Consider the following 18,045-nt stretch of genomic DNA (forward strand, 5'->3'; position numbering starts at 1 on the left):
GGTATCCACATAAGATGAGTTATAAGAAATAATCAATCACAAACGTTTTGGCAAATTTGGGATTGAGGCCATCCAGGATTTTTTAACATTAACAAGGTCACAGCTGATAATGGGCCTGTCAATCATAAAATGTGACATCCAATCATTAAATTACCTTTTGGGGCCTCCTTTGTGGTTGATCCTATACAGTCTTTGATGCCGAAAAACAGCAACTTTATCTATCAATTAAAAGTGAAAATTGCCTTCATACCCAGAAGCAATTTCAAAGTGTTTAATGTTTGTTTAATTTTTGTTTGAGGAGAAGATGTCAAAGTCACTGCATAATTTAATCAAACGTGCAAACCAAACAGCTACTCTTGTAGAGTTTTTGTTAACACACAACAAGTTATTCGTTTAAGAAAGAGAGTATAAACAGCATTTAACACAAGGATGCCCTTGCTTTGTCTTTTTACTGTAACTAAACCCCAAAGGACAGACCCCAAAGTGGTTATATTCCATCTTTTTTTCTTAACATTGTAAACAATTTTCTTCATTCATTTCTCCCAATCTTTGTAATATTGATGTGTCATACAGATGAGAATTATTGCCCTGTTGAATTTTATTTAATTAACGTATGAACTGCAAACCATACTGTAAACAGTCAATAGGGGTTTACTATTTTTTGTTGTACCTCATTTTGTTCAAGGAAGTTATTGTTTCACACCGGACGTTTTACAAACGTTACTATCGCGTTAAGACTTCCGGTGTATGTGTGCCATAATACCGCTGCGCGTATTTCAGGTTTGTTTAACTGTTTCACCTGCACGTTGGTAAATGTAATCGTTTACTCTACCTAGGCTTTTACCCAGAGCTACGGACACATTTATATGTTCTCTAGTTTCTAGCTCTGCTAGTTATACTAACCTTTTCTTTAAAATACATGTAGTTATGTTCAGAAGCTGTTCAGCAACAATCGTCCATGCTAGTTTTAGCTAGCTAACGTTAGCTAGCAAATGTGTTAGCATCAACCGCTTAGCCCACAACAGACAGCGAGTTTAACGTTAGAAGTTATTAACTCAACTACCATTTCGCCTAATGATCGCATATATGCTGCTACCTTACAATTCAACCACTTGTTTATTTAAAAACAAGTAGCGAGCTATCTACGTCTCCCTTAGTGGCCTGTTAGCTTCATACTGTAACGCTGAAAATGGGATGCCTCATGCCAATATAGAAATTCTGTAGTCTATTAAATTAAATTAAGTGTTACTTAAGTAAAAGTAGAATTGGAAATATAAATGTAAAATGTATCGTTAAGTATCAGCAGAAAGACTCCTTTAAGTTGTTAATGTACAGCCAGTTTTATTAGATATTTTATACACGTATGTAGTTTAATACTAAAGCACTGCATCATATTTTATAAGCTCCTCATATTTCTGTTATTAATCTATAAAGTAATATGAACTAAGACTTTCAAATAAATGCAGTCAATTGAGACGTATAGTATTTCTAGAAACTAACAAAATATAAATACTCAAGCAAAGTACCCTGAAAAAGCATTCTTAAGTACAGTGACGTTATTCGAGTAAATGCACTTTGTTACTTTCCACCACTAGACAGGACTGGGAATAAGAGGTGTATAATAGTTATTAAAGTTGTGAATATCAACTTGTAGCATACTTTAACAGTTGGACAAGCTGTAAAATTCTGCATATAACATTAACCAGTTGTCTTATTTTGATACATAAATGTAAATAGGGTAATATCTGGAAGAAACAGTGACCTATAACAGGCAGTCTTCTCTGTCATGTATCTATTATAACTGTATTGGTTTGTATTATAACTGTATTATTTTGTTCTTCATACGCCTAACTTTTTGTGATTCAAATAAGCTGAGTAGAAATGACATGTGATGAACCCGTGTGTGTGTGTGTGTGTGGAACAGGCGGTGGAGAGTGGACGCTGATGGGGGACGAAAAGGAGACCTGGAAAGTAAAAACTCTTGACGAAATCCTACTTGAGAAAAAACGCAGAAGAGAATTAGAAGAGAGAACAGATCCCAAGCGCCAGAAAAATGTAATGTATTTTAAAGCTAATGTAAGACACCTACATGTTGATACTGTGTTAATAACAAAACAAAAAAGAATAATTTAAAATGTTTAAAATATACCATATTGTATGATAAATATAGGCTTTTTTTAATTCTTAGTAATCTTGTAATTGTATCATCTACAAACATTTTTTTGGCAGGAAATTTGTTACAATTGGACAGCGGTAGCTAAATTCCAAATGTGCTGGGTCTTGTATTAACTTTCTTAATCCAAAAATATTTTCATGATTTATCTCACAAATGCTGCTCTACTTGTGTTGCACAGTTTACACAGGGCCTTGTTCCACAGGCGGATGATCGGGAAGCCAAACGAGACACTCCGGAGGAAGGAGAACTACGGGATCAAAAGATGGAAATAACAATTCGTAATTCCCCATACACACGGGATGACTCAACAGAGGACAGGTACTTGATAATGTAGGAAACAAACATTAGTTAATATTTAAGTTGACTGCCAATTGAGGAAAGTGTATTTTATGGTTGAGGTAAGTATGCATGCAATAGTTTAACTTAAAGTATATATGTCATGGTTTAAAAATGATATGCAACACAATGTCGCTGCCTCTTTATAGTCTCACAGTGTTTTCTTTACATTAATGCAGGGGAGAGGAAGATGACTCTCTGGCAATCAAGCCTCCACAGCAAATAGCAAGAAAAGACAAATCTCACCACAGAAAGGAGGAGAAGAGAAAAGACAAGAGACGACATCGCAGTCACTCTGCTGAAGGAGGTTTGGAAGTGCTGCTTAATTACAGAAACAAAGACGTGATTTACAGCAGAATACAGCATGTTTGGAACTGTGGTTTCAGATCTGAGTCCACTCATGGTGTTTACTTTCACAGGAGTGAAACATGCACGACCCAAAGACAAAGAGAAAGAGCGAGAGAACGATCGCAGGAAGCGTCAGTGGGAAGAAGACAAAGCCCGGCGAGACTGGGAGAGGCAGAAACGAAGGGAACAGGCCAGAGCACATTCACGCAGAGAGAGGTGAGCACCGACCTCGGAAAGGCACCTAATATTATCTTCAATTAATTAAGGCATAGAAGTATGTCTTTAATTGGTATATAGTGTAAATGAACCTGTTTTGTTTGAGTGTATCCTGTATGTCCCGTTCTAAAGTGTTGAGCAAATGTCTCTTCTTTTTTTTTTTTTTTTTTTGTATTGTGTACATGTGTTGTACTGTACAAAGCATCTGAAGTTACCCAAAACATAAATTTTAAAAAATCATCGTAGTTTCTTTGGACTTTCCTCACTCAAGTCCAGATGGCAATATTGTGGGTGTGTTTTCTATTACGAGCAATTAAATCAAGCCCACATAACAACGCAGACTCAAATGAACATCCAACAACAAACCCATGTGGGTCGGGTTAAATGGTATTACTGAATACAGCTGAGCAATGAACTGATGTATGTTTGAGTTAGACCAGCTTTAACAACACAAACTAAAAATAAGCAAACAATGACGAGATTGGATTTTTGGTTGTCTGGACAGACCTCGATTGGATTCTCCTGGGTTTTTTTTGGACCACAGGGACCGGCTGGAACAGCTGGAACGCCAGCGTGAACGGGACCGAAAGCTGCGCGAACAGCAGAAAGAGCAACGGGAGCTGAAGGATCGGGAGAGGAGGGCTGAGGAGCGACGCAAAGAGCGAGGTGCTCGACGAGAAGGTCAGTAAATGAACCCAAACGTCTGCTGTACAACAGGCTTCTTTTTTTTTTTACTTAAGAAAGAGCCAGGCTGGCTGTTCCGTGTTCCTTCAGTCCTTAGTAGGGTTGTGCATCTTCACTGGTCTCACGATTCGATTCTATTCTGATTATCAGGTCAACGATTGGATTTGATTTTGATGTATCCCCTAAAGGGTGGGAATTTCTAGCACCTCATTACGATTGAGTTCTATGATGCAATTGTAAAACAAATTGGATAAAGATGTATTTTTCTCACTGTTTGACTACTTAATACTTTTAAAGCAAAGTATTTGTAACAATCCAAACAAGTAGGTAGAAATGAAATGCAGATATTTAATGTTATTTCATATTAACGTAACACTGCGTAGCATTATTACAGCAAGCTAGTTTTATTTCTGATGCTGCTGTTATTAGTATAGAGTCAGAGTCAGATGGGGTTGAACTACACACTTTACAATGCTCCAGCCAAACCACGTTCACTCCACTCCTTTTGTTGTCTCTTCTAGCGTAGTTACATGTTTGTCTCTTGTCTTGTAAGTTGGTTATTGTAATCTTGTATTGAGCAGAAACGGCATTTGTTCATTTGTGTACTCGATATGTGGATGAATGACAACAAACGAACTTGCACTAGCAGCCAAACAACGTGTCGCTCAGCTTCCAGACCGCAGTCCAGACTGACTTTAATTAATGGACACACTGTGAGCTACACTGTACATGTACAGCCAGACTGAAACCTAGCGCTCATGTTTTCCTCTGCTCCGCTGCTTTCACTGTCACCTACTGCCGCCTTTCACGTAGCTGTCTTTTGAAGAATGAGCTGCACAGTGCGCATTGATGTTATTGATCATGTGAAAGTTTAGTAGCAGTAGTCATTCAATCAATTTAATTAACTGCCTGTCTGTGCTGAACAGGGAGAACCACACGTCTCAGTTGTTTGCACATCACAGACGGTCCGGAGCCGCATTTTGAAGTTCCGTCAGCATTACGTTATCAGTTAACCTCTAGATAATCGATTACTGACACTTGTTAATCGTTTCAGAATCGTCCGCATCGCGATGCATCTAAAAATTCTTATGCTAAGCTAGGCTAAACAAAAATGATTCCAGCAATTTCTTGAAACACAATTTCAAAGCACCCAGGTTCACTGTCCTATTACCAAGCATCCAGATGTATATTTAAAACCGTGTGAACTGTGATGCTAAATCTGCAGTGGTGGTTTTTAAGAGACTTTCATGTCCATAGTGCCACCTCACCATCGGATGCTACCTGACGAATATGATGATAGGCCACAACAAAGTCACCGCAGCAGAAGCCCCACCCGCGTTCCACGGGACAGATCCGAACCCAGCGAACCCCGGAAAAGTGCAAGTGAGTTTCCATTTGTAGTTCAGTCTCCAAAAAAAATCTCCTTATTTGATTTTTATTGTATTACCGTGTAATGTATACTGTGCAAAGACTCAGTTTCCCCAAGATCACCATATAGGATTCAGCATAGCTCACACCGCATTTTGTTTGCAGCATTGAAGGAGGAGAAGCCAGAGGGCAAAGACCCCCTCGCAGACCTCCAGGACATCAGTGACAGTGAAAGGAAGACCAGCACAGCAGAATCCTCCCTGGGTAATGGATGACTTAAACTACACTAACCAGCATATGTGGCCATTATACAACAAAGGCATACCACATGCAAAGGTTGTCCAATTTCTCAATATCTAAAAATATGTAACAATACAAACATATAAACAAATAACAATCTCAGGAGGCCTGACTTCTTTGGTAGAACACTTTCACTCAGATGATAATCAGGGAGATGGGAAAGAATAATCACTCACTCATGTTAGTTATATCTTTAAACCTTACAAGATGGGATAAGTAAATTAGGCTGGTGTCAAGACATAACCAAGGAAACAACAACTGCGAGATGGCATGGTGGTTACAGTATTGCAGTTGAATTGCTTCAGATTTGTTTATTTTTATTGATCTTTTATCTTATTCTCCTTGTCTAGCATCAGGATCCGGCTCTGATGAAGAGGAGGAGGATGACGATGAGGAGGAGTCCAGCAGCCAGAGCGAGGGTGAAGAAGAAGAGGAGGAGTCTGTTTCCGGCTCAGGAAGGTCTGAGCAGAGTGCAGGTAAAAGTGTTAAAGACCGCTCCACAACCGTGACTCATGTCGCCGCGTCAAGTCCAGATTCACAGCATGACGGGTTCAACTCAGTGGCTTCCTCCCTTTCAGAGGACGTGAGTGAGGACGAGCAGTCAGTGGAAGACTTTGAAGAGGAGAGGGAAAATGGAAATCACATACCTGCAGGTGGGTCAACATGTCATCTGTGAAAGTCATCCAAAGGCATTTTCATTCAAATATCACTTTTAATAGAAGAGTTGTGTGGCTAATATGGAGAATGCATAAATCACATTTGGGATCAGTAAAAGCTTGGCTTTGTCTGCTGAACAAAAAAAGTGGTCAAATCAAAACATCACTCGATTCTACGGTTCCCATAATGCAACTCACCAGTATCTTTCATTAGAAACTCCATGCTCTTAAAGAAAGTCCCACACCTATAGTTTGTAATGCAGCTTTCTGTTAAATATGTCTCATGCTTGAGATAACCCTGATGACGTCACTTTTATTGTTCATTCTTGGAAAAAATAGTTTGACCAAAAGTTTTGAGGTTCTTCTCTGACCACTTATCATCAACTGACCCATGTCCATGACAACTGGGCAAACTGTCTGCTAATTCATAGTTTTCACGTGAGGTCACATTCCAAGGAAAACGCTACCTCGGAGGGCAAAAAAGACGTTATTTTCCGCTGTCTGCCAACCAGTAAGCAAGTGATAAACTGTTATTTTGAGTTTGTTACTTTTGTGTTGCCAAAATGCTGGATGGTTGTTGTGTTTTCTTATCCACTAATCGAGGAGGAGAGAAGCCTGGGCTGTGTTAGGTGAGGGATTCCCAAGAAGGTAAACGTAAACATTACCGCAGTCGAGCGGTGGCAGGGACTGGGCGGTTTTTAACGGTAGAAATGCGGCAGCGGAAGCTGTAACGTTACACGGATCGGATATGCCCAACACTTGCAGTTTGTGTCCCATCCATTCATCTTCATCCGCTTATCCGGGGTCGGGTCACGGGGTCTTTCTTGAGCCACATTAACCAGCTCTGACTGGGGGATCCAGAGGCGTTCCCAGGCCAGTGTGGACATATAATCTCTCCACTTAGTCCTGGGTCTTCCCCGAGGCCTCCTCCCAGACGTGCCTGGAACGCCTCCCTAGGGAGATGCCCAAACCACCTCAGCTGGCTCCTTTCGACGCAAAGCAGCAGCGGCTCTACTCTGAGCTCCTCGTGGATGGCCGAGCTTCTCACCCTCTCTCTAAGGGAGACACCAGCCATCTGCCTGAGGAAACCCATTTAGGCTGCTTGTACCCGCGATCTCGTTCTTTCGGTCATGACCCAGCCTTCATGACCATAGGTGAGGGTAGGAACGAAAATTGACCGGTAGATGAAGAGCTTTGCCTTACGGCTCAGCTCTCTTTTCATCACAACGGTGCGGTAAAGCGAGTGCAGTACCACCCCCACTGCACCGATTCTCCGGCCAATCTCCTGCTCCAGTCTCCCCTGATTCGTGAACAAGACCCCAAGGTACTGGACTCTTCCTCCAGTTTGTGTTCATATCTTTATTTTTGCTAAGTTGAGAGGTGATCCAAATAAAATTGAAGCCACTATGTTGGTCTGTTTTTTTGCCCTCCAGGTCACCGCGTATGTCACATGACTGAAAACTATGAATAAAGACCATAAAATGCAGTGAAACTGAAATCCAACAGATGGCACCATTAACATCATAACAGTGACCGGCCCATAACTAAATTCAAACATGACCGTGATGCAGGCCACAATCCAAAACATGTGGCACTTCGGTGTTGCTGGAGTTTTCTCTCCATATCTAAGCAGCTTAAATGCACTTACCAGTGACTTCACTCTTATAGTGCCAGAGTCCCGCTTCGATCATGACTCCGAGGAGAGCGGCGAGGACATGGAGGAAGAGGAGGAGGAGGAAGATGACGCAGAAGAGGGTGACCCCACGCCTCACTCTCAGACTCATTCTCGCTCCCCCACCCCCGAAGAGAACTACATCCCAGAATCTCCCCCAATTTCACCTGTGGAGCTGAAGAAGGAGCTGCCCAAATATCTGCCTGCTTTACAGGTCCGTACCAACATGTTTACACAAGTGTTCACCCAGCTAAGCCACAAATTATTAATATAGACGCTTTCAGCGGTAACAGCATAAACAAACAGTACTGCGCATGTGCATTACTCTGGCCCAAACCTAACTTCCGGCAGACTTCCTCAAACAATCCATAACAAGTAAATACCATTAGCTAGTATGGGCCTTTCCAAAACTGCTTGCTCCCTCTCCCTACTTACTTCCAATCCGTTTGCGTGTTCATGAATCCGAAAGCAATGACGGCGGAGTGGTAGTGGGTTGTTAAACCCTCAAATGCTGAGTAAACACCGATGCTGGCTTGTTGAAGGTATGTAACACCCTTTGCTGCACGATGGGGGACCTTTCTGTCAATGTGAGTTCCGTGTGGCTTCGCCAGTTAACACGTAGGATATTTAAATTCAGAAACTACACTAACATTTTATATCACCATTCACAGGTTAACAACGTAGCTCAGAGGTTATATTGTGTTTTTAAAAAAAACAATACAACTGTTGTTTATTTGATACACATTATAGCAGTGAGTGCAGCAGTAACATCAGATCCTATTTACGCTGGGGAGAGAGGGGAGTTCGTCCGAAAGCTGGCCACTGTATTTTTACCCTACGTGGGTTAGCTGGATCAAATACCCCTTTAGGGAGTTTGATTTGGTTGTGAGGGTGACTCCGAGCAGATTTCACTTTGTGTCGGAGTGGAAGTGGCGAGGGTCTAGTTTTGGAAAGGCTCCCAGTAATAAACAAACAGAACAGAAGTTATCTTTGGGCCGGGTGCATCACCTTGGCAACGTGGTCCGATGAAAGCGTCTATATATATATATATATGTATATGTAGTCATGTAATGTAAGTTAGCAATATGTTGAGGTCTTCAATTAGATTGTGTGTTGTTTTTCAGGGTTGTCGCAGTGTTGAGGAATTCCAGTGTCTGAACCGAATAGAGGAGGGAACCTACGGTGTGGTGTACAGAGCCAAGGACAAAAGACGGGTATGGAAATAAACATGTAGGTCCGTTTGCTTTTGGGGTTCTCGGAAGTGCTTATTTGTAAAACAATGAATACGGTCTCGTGTTTGCAGATGAAATTGTGGCCTTGAAAAGGCTGAAGATGGAGAAGGAGAAGGAGGGCTTCCCCATTACCTCTTTAAGAGAAATCAATACAATCCTGAAAGCTCAGCACCAAAACATCGTAACAGTAAGGGTAAGAGAACTTCAAAAATACTTATTTAGATATTGGCTAATGTGTATCCTAAAGTGCTAGATTAATCTAACCCGTGCTCCCCCTCCTGTGTATTAGGAAATAGTTGTTGGAAGCAATATGGACAAGATCTACATCGTGATGAACTATGTAGAACATGACCTGAAGAGTCTGATGGAAACCATGAAACAGCCCTTTCTGCCAGGTAATTTAAGACATTGTTGAGCTCTGGCCCGTGTGTGTGTGTGTGTGTGTGTGTGTGTGTGTGTGTGTGTGTGTAAAAACCAAAAAAAAATAAATGTCTTTGTTTATGCATTAGATGTCTCTCCTTCGCCTCAAAACAGCTCCTTAAAAGCATGACGTTTCTCTTTCAGGTGAAGTAAAGACTCTGATGATTCAGCTGCTTCGAGGTGTTCGACATCTCCATGATAACTGGATTCTCCATCGTGATCTGAAGACATCCAATCTGCTGCTGAGCCACAAGGGCATCCTCAAGGTATGCTAGATCTGTGGTTCTCACTCAGTCCCTGGGAACTAAAGGGACTAGTTAGTTGTTACCTTGGCTACTCTTTGTGGTCTGTGAGGGAAGCCCATGGAGTCCACCTGTAATCTGATTGAATAGAATTATGCCTATTAAAAGAATGAAATAGGTTTAAGTGGTGAATTTCATATTAGTGTTAGGGACTAGTTGGCCTGCTAGATATAATCATACCTCAGGGAGTTGATGAATGGCTTTCTGGGAAATGTAGGAAATCACTAATTGAACTAAATGGTGGAATGCAATAAACATCACAGATTAATGTATAACAGCGGTGCCTGTTGTCTTAGGGGTTGGCAATCTGACTATTTGAGTTTGAGATCTTGATGGTGTTACTGTATTGGTATCTACTTATATCTGCTATAGTGATCATACCAGCAAGTCCAGCATGAGTTGCAATCATATTAGTATAAGCATCATTGTAGAGCCATGACTGTAAGACAAAGTAGCAAACATAATCTTTACTTTTGGTGTAAAAGGCGCACGAGTGTCTCAAGATGGATTTTTCAGTAAGAGTATCAGGAGTATGTCACTTGTATATTGAAAAGGTGTGAAACCTTAAGAGCACCGGGGTAGTAGGTATTAATCACACTGCATCATGTGCTTCTTCAAATCCGATTGGACCCTGCCACACCAGACTATAGGGTCATTTGATCTCTTATAAAAGGAGAATGAAAGAATGTTATTAATGCTAAGACATTGTGCTTTTACCCAAAATGAAATTTAGTGGTATTAATGTGAGCCAATTGCCTTGTACTGTAGATTGGCGACTTTGGTCTGGCCCGGGAGTATGGTTCCCCCCTGAAGCCCTACACTCCTGTAGTGGTGACCCTGTGGTACCGATCACCAGAGCTGCTGCTTGGAGCCAAGGTGGGAATGCAAATTCACTCTACTTCACACTTCACAGGAACCATTTTAATTTATTACTTATGCAATACCGAAAAATACAAATATTATGACCATGTACTTTTCATAGAGGTGGTTACATCATCTTGATTGATTTAGTTTACTCAAAGACATATTTCTAAGAGAAGACAACATCTGTGAAGGATGATTCCAAATACCACTGAAAAACTGTTTTGAGTTTTACAGCATATGATTTACACAGCCAGACGGCAGTGTTCCAGTAGCCTATCAGAGCACATCCACTTTCACACACAAGACAGAGTCCAACGTAGAAGCGTGCCAGGCAGACTGTCTACTTTATGTTTCTGTGGACTGCCACTATGTTTGTTCTTCTCTCCGCAGGAGTACTCCACAGCTGTGGACATGTGGTCAGTGGGCTGCATATTTGGCGAGCTGCTCACCCAGAAACCTCTTTTCCCTGGAAAATCTGAAATTGACCAAATTAACAAGATTTTCAAGGTAAATGCCCTCATTTGCTCTTATAAAATTTAGTAAACCTTCACCATAAAGGGTAAAGCTCTTCTGTTTACAGCCTGTAAAGCTTCTGATTGTGCTTTCTGTCCAGAGTATGTCAGCACGGAGCCCTGTAGTGCACCACATGGTGGAGCTGTTGGTAGACGTTAACCTAGCTCATGAAGTTATTATGAAACTAAGAAGCTCACCATATAGAGTTTTTCCATATGTGAAAGTACAAACAGAAAAGCAGGAGTGACACTAAACTCCAAATCACAGAGATTCAGGTAGAAGCTGCAGAAGTCTCTGTCTACAACAGACATAAGTTCATCTGCTGAGGACACAGCCAAGGGGAGGAGACCATCACTTGTTGGCTGTAGTCGGCCTGCCAGGACCACAGCAGAGCTAATCTGTGTGCAGAAAAAAACAACTTGCTGATAGATGATCTGCATGACAGCCGTATGGACTGATGTCTTTTAGGCCTCCCAAAGTCATCCTACAGTTTTTGCCAGTGATGGATTATTGAAATGTGCTTAAGACTGGGTTATTGCCACATGTCTGTGGTTAATAAATACTTCTGAATATCTCATATCCATCTCTTCTTCACTAACACTGTGATGTCTGCTGACTTGTGTGTGTTGTCTGTAGGATCTGGGGTCACCCAGCGAGAAGATCTGGCCTGGCTACAACGAGCTGCCCGCTGTGAAGAAGATGACTTTCACAGAGTATCCCTACAACAACCTGCGAAAGCGCTTTGGAGCGCTGCTCTCAGACCAAGGCTTTGACCTCATGAACAAGTAGGATTCTTCAAGGCTGTCTTATTTCACACACAAGGCACATCATTACGTCTCACACACACTGCAGTGTGTTTTTACTGCACTACAGTCAGCCTGACATTGGGATTCCAACTGATTTTTTGGCAGTGTGTGCATGTGACAAACCACTACAGCTATTAAGGCATGTGCGCACTGGTTCCAGTACATTAGTAAGGAAAGTTTTAAAACACCAGCTTGAAGTAATCTGTTTTGATAGTATTACTGTTAGTCAACATAGTTTGTAGGCATTGTATTATTTTCCATCCAACCCTGATAGAACACAGACCAATATCAATGAAAGGCAAATGTCGACCACTAATATCACACTCAGCATGACTCCTACAATGGAAATTGCCTTACTTGGATGAATGCATTGCTACCCTGTCAAATTCTGTTACTCTTTCCAGCTCTTTATTCAGTCAGTGTATTACTGGCAAACTGACTTAAAACATGACAACAGTAGCGGACTGGTAATTTATCAACATGCCTCAGCAGCAGTCCCATTCCATCCCCTTGTTCCGTTTCACACACACACACTCACCATGGTGACGCTCCACACTACAGGAAAGTGTTTTAGAAAACACACATTTAATACGGAAACTAATTCTCACACAGAGAGTAATGGGATCATAATTCTTTCTTGCACATTCTGAAGATCAGTGTTGTTTAGCAGCTGCAAAGAGCAGAGACAAGCTTTCCAGCTCTCCTCTCAGATCCTTAACCACCCACACGCTTTTGCGTACACCTGTAAATGACAAAACCATACCTCTCAGTTACCTCACAGCTGCAGAGAATGGTAACAGCATGTCCACTGTGCTGCTGGAGGGATCACGGTTCAGTGGAAGTTTGGCACCTGTCCAGCATCTCTGAAAACTTCCAGCTGTCAAAAGACTGGAGAGGCGTTAACCCAGGGACAGATTCAGACCGCAGGAGGTCAAAACGTAGAGAAGTAATGTTTGAAAAGCTTCAGACAGAGCGGTGAAGTTTAGAGGTGTAGTTTAGCAGGTAGACTTGACATAGCTGTTTGGAATTTATTTATTTACCCCTTCAAACTGTGGTAGGTGCAATAATAAGGTGAACCAGATAAGAGATTTGAACTTCAATCCTTTCTTTGCGTGGACCGGCAACGAGGTACAACGAGAAGTGCGTGACTGTGGCGGCGGATAACAGATTGGGAGTCGTTACAAAGCAAATACAGTGACATTCACAGTACAAGTGTTATTGCACAGTACAAAATATTTAAATAAAAATACAAAAACACTGTTAGTGGCATCGTGTTTTTGCTTTGCGTGACTAATAAGACCCAATCAGGAAGCCAAATGTGAGTGTCTGCGTCATCGTTTTTAAAGTCCCTCTGTTTTCGCCTGTCCGCCTGTATAAAAATGAAAACCGAGTGAGCAGCATTTTCAAACTTCTGTTTTTGGCTGTTGGATTCACTGTTTTAGTCTGCATGGCATGTGTAAACTTGGCTGCATTTTAAAATGAAAGAGTAGTAGTGTGGATGTAGTCTTAGTAATTAGTTCCATCATCTCCGGTATAAACAGGTCTGTATGGCTGGAATGAAAACCAGCCGGGCTCTTGGGTTGTGCAGAGGAATAAGTTCACAGGTCCAGGAAGAGTATACATTCTTGGAATTCCCAAAAAACTCCAGTCATTTGGACACCAGGATTGCCCTTTTCAATGCCAGTTTTGGCCCCGTGTGTCTTAAAGTTGGAATCATTCTAGTCCCAGTCAGTAGCCCTTCTTAGGGATTCCTTCCAAATAAAAGAAGAGACGATTTGTTTACTAAAATCTGTCCTGGTGTTAATCATTTACCTCACTTTCCCCGCTCACACTCGAAATCAGACCCTGTTAAAGGCTAATTATGACAATTAAGCAGCTCCACATTATGCTGTGTTGATCCTGTCATATACAATTAGGACTCCATGCACAAACCCACTGGCCTCTCATGTCAGAGCTGCATCTTGTGGCCAGATTGTCTGTCTGCGTGTAGTTTAATGAATACAGCAGATTTTCAAGTGACACCATATAGTGGCCTATATTTTAAACTGGATTTTTCTCAACTTATTGGAGATTTCTATACATAGCACAGCTGGTTCATATGCAGCTTTCAAATGTTCACCTCAGACCCATTGGGGAGGAGAGTAGAATCATATCTTGTCAACATATTTTTATTTCGTTACAGAAGCAGGTAGTGGTATTGGCTGCTAGTGGCAGCTAACAACATTTTGAGCTGTCAGTTTCACCCTCGCTTGGCAATTTTCTTGTCACTATTTCTCTGGCACTGGCACAGAAAGATGACGTCCCCAGGGTTAATCCCTCCTACAAACCCCTTGATTTGTTTTCCAACTGGAGTCTTTGAGCAAAACACCAGACCTGTTTCAGTTGCTGGAAAAATCAGAGATGAGAGCAGTCGTTCAGGGGTCTGGAGCCAGGTTACATCTTTACCAAAATAAAGTCAGAATTAAGTTTTACAATTTTTAACCATTACTCTACACACAGAGGTTTTTGTATAAAGAATCAAAGTCCAAACAACCTGAGCTGCCTGTTGTGCTTCTTTATTGAAACATGTACTACCATCTCCATATGAACACCGATCATCAACTGTTTTCCAGATTCCTCACCTACTGCCCCAGTAAGAGGATTTTATCAGACGAAGGGCTCAAGCACGAGTACTTCCGTGAGACACCGTTGCCCATTGACCCAGCCATGTTTCCCACCTGGCCGGCCAAGAGTGAGCAACAGAGGGTGAAGAGAGGCACCAGTCCTCGTCCACCCGAGGGAGGCCTGGGCTACAGTCACCTGGTAAGGACATTAGGCTCCAATTTCTCCATTACATACAGCTACCAGGCTTTCTGAACGCCGTCTGTGTTAAATAGATTACAGACCTACAGGCTTCTGCTTTGTGTCCGGGCATTTCCTCCTCGTGTTTTCCATGATGAGCACCCTTTAGTCCCTAATGTCTTCAGCAGTGGTCCCACCCACCCAGAAGCTTAAGGCTGATACTGATATTTTTCAATGAACGTTAGTGTTGATATTTGCTGTGTTACCAACAAATTAGACTATTTCATGCCAATGGCATTGGTTGTTTATCTCGTCAAGGCAGAAAAGCATGTGAAACAGACTAATCACGGGACATAAAACTTCTCTGAAACCCTGGGAAATAATACAAACTATGATATTATTGATGAACATGTCCATGCATTCTTGGGTTTTCTAAGGCAACCAGTGTAGTATTGATTAGTTCTAGGGATGGAGATCGTTCATTTTTATTGATATTGATACCCTTATTGAGACTGCTTAACGATCCGTTTCTTTATCGATACTTTACTATTATTTAGTGATGGTTATTTGGTAAAACCAGACCCAACGGCATGAGGTAGGCCTGCACGGTATGAGGAAAATATTCAATGTGCGATAACGTTATATATTGAGATGACATATCACTTACGATAAATAAACATATATTGAAGTGTACATATTAACTGCCTGTTTGTTTTTAATTTAATATTTTAAATCCAGCTAAATGTTGTTTCTAGAGCAGCAACATTAATGTTTACAATAGCAAAGTAACTCAGTAACTTTATCTGACACCACAAGTAGTGAGTGACGTTTAGAAAGAATACCATCAGTCTGTATCAGTCCCTCCTCCTCTCTCCTGGCTGCAGGTAACGTTACCAGGTAGAAGGAGGAGCGGCTGGTTTGTCTCAGCCAGCAGCTGAGTTTTTAAGACTACAGTCCAGTCTTTGCTCCAGACAGATGCTTTCTATTTACAGTCTTGTTTTTAACATTTGGCTAATGCCAAGCTAGCGTTAGCTGTGCTTGTATAAAACATACAGGATGAGATACTGAGGACAGAGATGATTAAATTAACCATTTCTACATGTTTAACGTTACCTTACAGACAGGTGGATTGATAAAGTATTGTCTTTTTACTTGCGAAGGTTTTATTGCATGTACTTAAAGTAACGAGCGAAGTTGTCATCAACTAACGTTACAGTAGTTTGGAGCTAACTTAACCCTGTGACGGGGCCACTCCTCGCTCTGCTGCCGCCGCCACTGAGCGTGTGTGTGTGTGTGTGTGTGTGTGTGTGTGTGTGTGTGTAGGAGCCCACAGAGAGCAGGCAGAGACTGATGATTTTCTTATCCATTGCAAAATAAAACCGAATCGACGCTCGAGACATAATGTTACGTCATAGGACCCGCAAGTCTCAATAGCAGTATCGATAAGCACGAACCTTACTGAGTTTTGGGTTTTGAGAATTTTGGAACCGGGTCTTGATCCCCATCCCTAATTAGTTCTATAATAAATGTGTAAGAAATTAAACTGCATGATATCAAAAGAGTGACGAAACTGACTTCGACCATTAACCAAGAGTTAACTTTGTTTCCATATTCTCTCCAGGGCGATGATGACCTAAAAGACACAGGCTTCCACCTGACAACCAGCAACCAGGGAGTGTCTGCAGTCGGTCCAGGATTTAGCCTCAAGTTCTGAACCCAAAACTGCAGGACATCTGGTAGTCTCGCTGAGAAAGAGGGAGCAGAGTTCTGGGATGTTCTGGGTCGTTGTTTTGAAACTGCACAGTGTCACTGGTTTACATCTGTAAACCAGATCAATATCTGATCAATTACAACTGTTACCAAATAGTCAGGACTGTCTCACAGCAAAGACTGGTGGCTCAAACATGTTGAATTTCCAGAAAACTCTGCGTCGACTTTTTCCGCTTTGTCTCTTGTTTTCAAAGCCATTTCACCAACTCAATGTGGCCATTTTAGCTCTTAAAGGGGAGACACAACTATACATCTGTTAGAAGTTTAGCTGTCATGTTTGACTTTTGTTTTATTCTCCCTTGTATACTTCATGAGAGAGGACCAGATTTTATAAATGGGTGGTATTTCTTGGCTGCCTGAGCTACTGTAGAATGATGCAGCATTGGCTGTGTTTTCCATCCAGCATTATGTTAGAAATTGAGGACTGTCAGGTCACCTGACGACAGGGGGACGATGTTTTTGCTAGAAATAAAGTTTGAAACTTTGTTTTGTCTGACGTTTTCCCTATATTTATAAACTCCATCCAAGTTATGCAAACACAACAGCACACTGCCAGAGGAGAAAAAAAAGGAGGGAAGTCTAGCCCCAACAAAAAAAAAATCCAGCCTTGAACCCAACTTGGTAGTCGTTGTCCAAAAGTGATGTCATTCTTTGCACTGCACACTTTGTCTCAGTACTTTGTTCTTTCAGGGGAAAAGAGGGCCAGACTTTGCTCTGCCTTTGTTTTTAAATGGCTGTGCGACCTCAAATTTAAACCAATAAATTCTTTGATTTCGAGCCGAAGAAAAATAAACAGAACAGTTTCATTCCCTGCAAGACCGCTTGCTGCTTTCACTGGAATGGCCGCAGAAAATTTTACACATCTTGGGACGTCTAGAGCCAGCACTAAATGGAAATGTTCATTAATCAGTTTTATCTATCCCCTGCCCCCACCGGAGCCCTTCTGCAGATTATTACACCTGATGTGTTGAATAAGCTTGGAAGAAGAGCTGCTAGTGGAACTGACTGCTCAGTCTCTGGAGGCAGACTGCTGGCTTCACTGAGGCTAGTAAAGTAAGCTAGACGTCTGAGGTGTTCCATATGCGGTTTAAGGTCCAAATAATTCCAAGGGCTGTAGACAACACTGCTTATTCTGGCTTTAGTATCTTAGTTTGGTCAGTGCGTAAATTATTGAGATGGCATGCTAAGCAAGGGCTTCTGTAACTTTTTCAGGCCAGTAAAAAGAAACACATGGATATTTTTGGATGAAACTTTCCCCCAGGGACCTATAGTGGAAAATTTTATGTTCACCGTATATGAGAAGATACTCCTATACGTTCCCTAACTTGCTTAATATCTTTTGAATTAAACCACTGTGACTCTAATTAGTTCCCATTTTGCTGGAGACACCCCAAGAAACCCTGTGTGGCCTTGGACCCCATTACTGCTTTAGCAGCAAGAGCTTTGAAGCATTCCGGGCTTGATGAATTCAGAGTAGACGTTTTGGTCTCAAACAGCTGACGAGGGCTGCAAGGATCTTTCATCACCAAATAAAATGCAAACCACAACATCTGTCATGAACAGCTTTTCACAGTCAGGTAGTAGTTTAAGAAAGAGTGTAC

At 41.7% G+C, this 18,045-nt stretch overlaps 1 protein-coding gene across 1 annotated transcript; it reads left to right on the top strand.

Annotated features, from left to right (window-relative positions):
• The first annotated feature begins 722 nt into the window (after positions 1-722).
• LOC119903179 (cyclin-dependent kinase 11B-like) lies at positions 723-16,930 on the top strand. The gene is given in 20 exon segments (XM_038719436.1): positions 723-780; positions 1,925-2,055; positions 2,355-2,494; positions 2,692-2,819; positions 2,932-3,076; positions 3,621-3,757; positions 5,018-5,143; positions 5,294-5,392; positions 5,779-5,904; positions 6,007-6,081; positions 7,753-7,970; positions 8,881-8,986; positions 9,060-9,181; positions 9,278-9,383; positions 9,553-9,674; positions 10,479-10,586; positions 10,965-11,081; positions 11,724-11,872; positions 14,506-14,695; positions 16,296-16,930. Coding segments are annotated over 19 exon segments (2,418 nt in total). The 5' UTR covers positions 723-780; positions 1,925-1,944; the 3' UTR covers positions 16,389-16,930.
• Positions 16,931-18,045: the final 1,115 nt, after the last annotated feature.

This window comes from Micropterus salmoides, unplaced genomic scaffold, assembly GCF_014851395.1.
Source record: "Micropterus salmoides isolate LMB-PRFRI ecotype aquatic unplaced genomic scaffold, ASM1485139v1 Ms_hic_scaffold_1402, whole genome shotgun sequence".
Lineage (NCBI taxonomy): Eukaryota > Metazoa > Chordata > Actinopteri > Centrarchiformes > Centrarchidae > Micropterus > Micropterus salmoides.